The sequence below is a fragment of the Diabrotica virgifera genome, chromosome 1 (genome assembly GCF_917563875.1).
Source record: "Diabrotica virgifera virgifera chromosome 1, PGI_DIABVI_V3a".
NCBI lineage: Eukaryota > Metazoa > Arthropoda > Insecta > Coleoptera > Chrysomelidae > Diabrotica > Diabrotica virgifera.
In genome coordinates this window covers 84,404,969-84,413,235 of record NC_065443.1, presented here as the reverse complement: position 1 = coordinate 84,413,235, position 8,267 = coordinate 84,404,969, and the positions used below count along the sequence as shown (strand labels likewise).

At 34.1% G+C, this 8,267-nt stretch overlaps 1 protein-coding gene across 1 annotated transcript; it reads right to left on the bottom strand.

Annotated features, from left to right (window-relative positions):
- Positions 1–302: 302 nt before the first annotated feature.
- Positions 303–1,433, bottom strand: LOC126891085 (leucine-rich repeat transmembrane neuronal protein 3-like). Its single transcript, XM_050660266.1, has one exon. The coding sequence runs from the start codon at positions 1,431–1,433 to the stop codon at positions 303–305; it is 1,131 nt and encodes a 376-aa protein (XP_050516223.1).
- Between the last annotated feature and the right edge of the window lie 6,834 nt (positions 1,434–8,267).

Below are 8,267 nucleotides of genomic sequence, written 5' to 3'. Positions count from 1 at the left end.
ACCACAAGGAAATAGCTTCAGACCAAAGTTATTCTATAAATGTATTTTTTCCATTGAGATGTAAAATTATTTGATAGTAACAATTAATATCCCATGAGTCGAGCTGGTATATTTTATATCGGGCAGTTTTAATCTTTGCGCCGACTTGGGACATTTTTAAAAGACCTACCTGTTTCTTGGGCCGAGATAGGCACTGCCCCAAAAACATGCATCAAACAAATGAACGGGATATTATGGGATCGTACGGGATAGGATAATTGAATACAGTAAACTGATAGATTCGGTTTATTGATCGAATTCATTTAAAATTCATCTAAAACACAATTATAAGTGATATTTGGTATATAAACTAAAGGATGATCTCTATCGTAATTTAAAGCCGAAGCGGCCAAAGCGGAGTCATAACGAGTGCACGACTCCGTGTCAGCATCTACACAATATTCGCCATTACCACCGCGTACGTTGCATACTTCTTTTATAGGTTTTATAAAGCGATTCGCAAAGTCTCTACGGTGGTCATATATGCAGATGCAATACCACTGATTTCCATATATGGCAATTTTACTTAAAAGGGGCATAGCGTCCAGCACCTCCCAGCTCAGGAACATAAGTTGATTGTAATCAATAGCGAGATTTTTCAGAAGGCTTGGGCGCTTAAGTGGAATATCGAATTTGTCGAATCGTGTTAGGTAATTGTGACTTAAAATGAGCGTTTTCAGGTTCTCCATAAAGAGAAAAGCGCCACCAATATAACTGATTTTGTTGAAGGCCAAGTTCAAAACTTCTAAATTAATCAGTGGATCGAAGAACTCGTTCGTGATCCGTGTAAGTAAGTTCTTAGCCATCGATACCTCTTTGACAGATTCCACGTTATTTATTAACTTACCCATACTGATGTTTTTAAACTTATTTCCGTCAAGATTTAAGTACGTAAGGCTTTTCAAATTATATAACGCAGTATCCATCATTCCTTCGAAAGAATTATATCCCAAATCCAAGTATTTGATATTAAAACCTGCAGTTATAATGTAGGCGTTGAAGCTTTTCAATTTGTTGTTGTTTAAGTAAAGATGAGTCAATGCACTCATAAAGTCAAAGGCGTCATCATCGATGATGGAAATGTTGTTCTCAGGCAAATATAACTGGCGCAATGTGTTACTAGCTGGAAATGTGCCTGCTTTTATACGCCGTGCATCTGTCTTCGATATTTTTATTAATTCGACTTTCATTAAGGGATCATTTATGAAGTTGGCTATTTGAACACTGTCAAACTTATCACTGCATATATTTTCACTCATGGTATGATTTTGATAAACGATATTACATCCTTTGGTATCTGTACCTTCTTTATCCGCGTGGTCAAACAATTTTGAAAGTACTTCGTCGACAGTGGCTATCACAAAAAATATAATTATTCCGTTTGTGAACCGCATTCTTAATAGTTCTGTTATACACTAGACTGTTAACGTATTTTTAGCAAATTCCTTCAAAATTTGCGATATTTATATACAACAAATTTCAATAGAACATAAAAATTATCTTGCCGGTAATAGTTTTAATTAGAAATAAGTTTGTAGGCGACATTTATTAAATTTAGTGTTATGTTTATAGGTATGGGATTGCGCCACAATAGGGAACTTCCATAAATTTTTAAATATCAAAATAATATTAAAAAACATAAGGTATCATGATCTTAAAACGCTTGCATGCAAAAAAAACAAATATTTTTAACCCATACGCTTATTGCGAGGCTTGAAAAATGCTATAAAATTCAAATTTTTCAGGAGGCGCCTGAACGTCCTTTTATTGGTCTGACGTCACGGACCACGAATAACCGGGCTACGAGTCCACAACAACGGGATTAGAGTATTACGGAAATTGTATATTACATTTTAATCGTATTTAATTGGAAATTCTTCTTCTTTACGTGCCATCTCTGCGACGGAAGTTGGCAATCATCATGGCTATTCTGATCTTAGATGCTGCTGCTCTGAATAGTTCGGTTGAAATATTCGTACCATTTACTTGCACATTCGTACATTACCTCAAGTTACGCAACCATGAGATCCTTCTCCTTCCTACACTTCTCTTGCCCTGGATTTCCCCTGTATAATTAATAAATTGAAGTATGTTGTATCTCTCATTACGCATAACATGCCCCAGGTATTGCAGCTTTCGTGTGTTGATGGTTTCCAATATTTCCAGTCTTTTGTTGACTCTTCTTATTACTTCGTTGTTTGTTACATGCTCGGTCCATGATATCTTCAGGATTCTTCTATACACCGACAGTTCAAATGCTTCCAACTTTTTAGTAGTCAACATGTTCATGTTTCTATCCCGTAAAGCAGAGTCGAGAAAATATAACACCTTGCCAGCCTAACTCTCAAATCTAATTTCAGTTCTCTTGCACAAAGTACCTTTCTCATTTTATTGAAGTTTGTTCTTGCTTTCTGTATTCGAACTTTGATTTCTTTGGAGTAATCGTTTGTGTGATTAATTATTGTGCCAAAATAGTTGTAGTTTTCAACTTGTTCTAAAGTTTTACCTTTAATTGTCAGGCTTTCATACTTAATTTGGGTTTTTGATACCCTCATAAATTTTGTTTTCTTGATGTTTATGGATAATCCATATTCTTCTCCATACTCAACTATTTTGTTCATTAGCTTTTGGAGGTCTTGAAGGTTGTCAACTATTACGCTAGTATCGTCCGCATATTTAATGTTGTTAATTGGCGTTCCATTTACCTTTATTCTTGCTGTTTCTCCCTCAAGAGCTCTTTTCATAATTTCTTAAGAGTATGCATTGAATAGTGGTGGTGACAATACACACCCGTGTCGCACTCCTCTTTTAATTTCGAACTCTTCTGATGTGTGTTCGTTAATGCGTATGTGTGCCTGCTGTTTATAATATAGATTTGTTATAATTCGAAGGTCATTGTATTGTAACTGTTTTGCTTTGAGGACGTCCATTAGCTGTTTGTGGCTTTATCGAAAGCCTTGTTGTAATCTATGAAATAGACGTACATATCCTGGTACACATCCAAGCATCTCTGGTGCAAAGAGAGCTTCCCGGGTACCTACGCCTCTACGGAATTCAAATTGGGTTTCTTCATTATCCATATCAAGTGTTTGGTAAATGCGTTTATGAATGATCTTTAAAAACATTTTAAGTGTGTGAGACATCAGGCTTATGGTGCGGTGGTCGGTGCATTCTCTAGCATTTTTCTTTTTTGGGAGACAAATAAATGTTGAGGTCAACCATTCATTGGGTATGTCACCCGTCTGATAAATTTCATTAAAGAGCTTTAAGAGGACATCCATGTACTCATTTTCTATTATTTTAAGGATATCAATAGGCAGTTGATCTGGCCCCGGGCTTTTTCAGTTGCTGGTGTTCTTTAGTGCATACAATATTTCTTCCTTTGTAATTTCTACACTTGTTTCTCTGTCGAAGAGCTTTTCCATATATTATTTCCATCGTTTTAGCTTTTCGTCAGTCGTTATAATAGTATTTCCATTTTTATGTAAAAGAGTTGTGTTGTGGTTTATTTTTTGCAGCCCTGCCATTTCTTTAACCTTTTTATGCGGGTTGAATAGGTTTTATTTGTTCTGAAGATCTTCTATCTCTTTACATTTTCCTCATAATAAGTTTGTTTTGTCTCTCTTATCTTTTTTCTGATTTCACTGTTAATTATTTTGTAACTGTGACTGTGTTTGTGTTTGTAATTGGAAATTACCAGGTATTATTTGTATTCTTGCATAATTCTACAGTCAGTTTATCAACGATAACCGACCTCAAAGTAAAAAATGTGACGTCACAATCCTTCCAATATTTCTTTTCTGCCGACACAGCTAAATGTCAACTCTAATCGTTGCTAGTAGACTGGTTTTAATCTGAATTTGTTAAGGGTAAGCACAGAACAAGTAAGTCGCGGTGGATGTGTAGGTCGCGGTAGATGTCGACAGCACATAGCAAGGAGGTCACCTGCGCTGTCAGTCGAGCTAGAACCACTATCAAGTGAAGTAGTTTAATGAAATTTAAATGACAAAAAGACTGTGCTTTTGCAATGTTGTGTCAGTCAAGTGATGATAGTGATGAAATGTCAGCTGTAACCAAATGGTGGGTGATAGATAATATATCCAACAGACGGTTTTCAGTGCATCCAATAAATTTGAAAAAAAGCCGTTTAGGGGAATATCATCTTTTTCACGAACTGAAAAATGTCCCGGAACGATTTTATTTGTATATGAGGATGACGCCTGAGACATTCTCGTACTTATTGGAAACAACTACTCCCTATTTGGATGGATATGTATCTCACCACAACTTTAATTTTTTTTTAAACAGAAATAAAGCTTTTTTAACACTTTAAAAAAGTTGTAATGTGTTATCCCCAAGAATGCTTCATTATTTGGATATTTCACATTGAATTATTCTATTTGGAATTTTTCGAATATGAAGCCATTTTTCATTAGCTATAACTCTGCTTTTGCTAGGTATAGAGACCTAGTATATACACCGTTTTTTTCACTTCTTTTATAGGCTATAGTTTTGCTAGGAATATTTTTTTGATAAAATGCTTACGTTTTGAGTTATTTGCGAAAAACCGTATAAAAACGTGGTTATTTTGTTGAAAAATGAACATATTCACTTGCAAATAACTCGAAAAGTATTGATTTGGTGAAAAAACTCTATAAAACAAAAGTTGTCTAAAATTAGTCAGTTTATCTATTTCGGGACTTATCTTGGACATATATTTTTTCACCCCCGAGATGGGGTGAAACCTATCCCCAGGACAAAAGCACACATCGGCACCATATCACTTTTTTTCTTTGACATGTTAGTTATCCTTATGCCAAATTTAATGTCAATCCAAACGGTTCTTTAAAATTTACAGCAAAAACCGTGAAAGAATGTACTATATTCTCATTTTTATCAATTACCTGTCATTCCAATACAAGTTGAGTTATTATCTCCTTTCACTCCTTCGCAAGAACATGCCGGTTATGATGTTTTCTGTGGGTCTTGTCCCACAATACGGAAGTTAGCTGCACAATTGCTATCAGATCCTCCTTCATATTTAGCACTTCAAAAACTTACTGAATTTATATACTTTAGAAATTCAAAAATAAACTGAATACGAAAAAAGAATTATATAAAAAGTAGCAACTCAGGTAGCGCAGGTAATGACAACTTGGCCTTGAACGACATGTACCTAAAACAAAGTGATTTTCAAAAGCATCGAAGCATCGATGTAAACCTCCTGGATGGCATCGCGCTAAACATCCACCGCGACTTACCTACTCTGTTCGCTTCCATTCATTACAATGTGTTTGTTTTACATGGATGTCGACATCGACCGCGACCGACACCTCCACCTCCACCGCGACTTACTTGTTCTGTGCTTACAGTAAACAGTAGCGCGTCATCAATATTTTGGTTTTTCGAAAGTTCTGCGAACTTTCAACAGTGAGGCAACAGTACGTCGACAATACGACAGTGACAGTGACATCATACTATCAAAAACAATAATAATTATACACATAGGCACGCTAAATGTTTCCAAGTCAGTCACGTTCGATTTGTTGTTATAGAAAATCGATTTTTAGAAGTTCCAACGTGACACAAAATCTAGCCATTGGATAAAAAAGTTTATTTGAAGAAAGTGTATTTGTTTGTTCTTAATGGATGTGCAGGCTCCTTTTTGTAATATTTTATTAAGTTATAGAGTAATTTCCACATACTAACCTATTTCTCAAATTGGGCTCTGTACCGCCATTCAGAACCGTGCGGTATATATTTTTAATATGATGCAAGTCTTCGAAATGCCGCCCCCAAAAATAGTATTTATTTTTATTAAATGAAAATACACAAACTGAATGAAAACTTTTATTTTAAAAACAAAATATACTTAAAATTAAATGAAATATGTATTAACATTAAATAACATTTATAAAAATTACAATTTTATCCTTTTGATTTTAATTTTGGCAAACTCGTCAATCAGATTGGTGTAGTCTAAAGTAGCAGCTAGTGAGGACTCTATTGAAATAAGTGCTAATTTTTTTAGTTTTGTTTGTCTTATGGAGCTTCGTAAATAGTTTTTAATCATTTTTAGTTTTGAAAAACTTCTTTCCCCAAGCTACCGAGACAGAGAGTGTTAATAAAATTCTTAGGGCCGGTACTTTCTGCACCTCGCATGACAAAATTCCTCTATTAATCGGGACAGATAATACCGGCCCTTAGTGATACAACTATATTTGGGTATAAAGACATTGGGTTATTTTGGCACAAATAGTTCAAAACCTCTAAAGGTTTCATGGAGTATGGTATCATTTGGGATAAAGCATGCAATAATTCTTCTAGAAAATCATTTGTCTCTATATCCGATTCTTTTTCTATGAAAAGTATTGAATAACGATTTTCTAGTATTTTATCATCTTTCCCTTGTTCCATTTCTTATATTTCCCTCAATTTAAAAATATCATATAAAAATTAAAAATTTTTATTATGAGATTCTAAAAGCGAAAATCGATCAATCAAAGAATTAAAGGCAATGTCTAAAATATAGCTGAAAAAATTTACTTTAAATAATTGATCTTCCTCTGTTGAGAACCGATCCACAGATCAAATTGACGCATTTTTCTCTTGCCTCAATATTCATTTTCAGCAGGAAATTCGGAACTTATTTACAAGATTTTCTGCAATTTCATTATCAGTAATTTTCATTTGGTCATAGCGCCAAATTGTCAGTAAATTTTCATTTTTTCCATAGTTTCTGACGACATTTTTACACAATCTGACAAATTTATAGTTACATGTTGCAACGTCTTCGAGACTGAATTTATGTAGGATTGTAAATATTTTATCTTAATTTTTAAGATACCCTGTATATAATATTTCTTTAATTATTCGTATTTACAAACACGAAACGAGCGGTTGTCGGCGAGGCTCTAAAATGCACAGATGGGTGGGCGTATCTAATCGAGGGGTAGTTTAAGTGAGCAGTTTCTGTTTATTTTTAAGACATAAAAATAACAAAGTAGAGCCCTTTGACCCAATTTTTATTACTAATAGGCTAGTTCCCGCAAAAGCGAATTAAACCATGAAAAGGGGAAGATTAGCAGTAAGGGAATTTTGGTTGTGTGGGAACGAATACATTTAGTCGATGATAACACCATAAACGCGACGGACCTATGTTCTTAGGTTAAGGGATAATACTTAGACGGGTATTATATTGATTAGACGCAAATTATTTATAAATACATTTCCCTTTTGTAAGAGTAAGAACATGTAAGATTTTTGGTCGCAATTACACAAGTACTTTTATATTTCGATAATTTAATAGTAACAATAATTTAGACATCTATTTTATTATTTAAAACTATTAAACATCCAACGGACTTTTATTACGATCGTCTTTAAAGAAAACCTACATTTTGGGGGCTCAAACCGGGATCTAAGAAAGACAATTTCGTCGTAAAGTTCGCGAAATACCGTAAAGTGAAGTGTAATTAAAAAATCGGCTCAAGTGACGAGACGTAATTTTTGGAAACTGTTTATGACTGTTCGGGAAACGTGGAGACTGTTGGTGATTTTCGGACTTTTTTAAACTATTGGTGATTTTCGTACTTTGGGAAACTGTTGGTGAATTGTTGTGTTGGTGGAGTAGCAGGCTAGTACAATGTAGACGACGCTGTTAGGCAAATACGACGGCTGTTTGGGCAGTGAAGACGACGACGATGAGACGCAATCATAGCAAGCAGTATTACCAAGGAGAAATCAGGTGTGTTTGTTACAATATTTTAAAAATAGTCAAGACACTTTGGTCTTGTGTCTGGAAATTAGAAATCTGACCAAAGATTATTTTTTTCGAGGAGCTGTGAACTGGAACTTTGACGATAAACAGTGAATGTTGAGAACTATCATAAATTATTTAACGATTAACTTCTTTTTGTTTTTTTTCATTGTTTGTTTCTGTTCATTTATTTTAATAACTCATAACTTTGTTAGTATTTGTAGTAAATATTGATAATTTTAAAGTAAAAGCGACTACAATTGTACAGTTCACAAGTACAATTTGCACAGGGGAAAAAATAATCTAACTTTTTAGTTAAAAGATAATCTATCTTTTTATTTTTATTTTTTTTTATTGTTTATTCTAATTAAGTATATACCTTTTTAAAATGCAGTCTAAACAAACTCTTTCGATTTTCCAAAAATTAGTTTAAACCTTAAAAATTCGGCATTAAGTGCTGTTAAGGCGT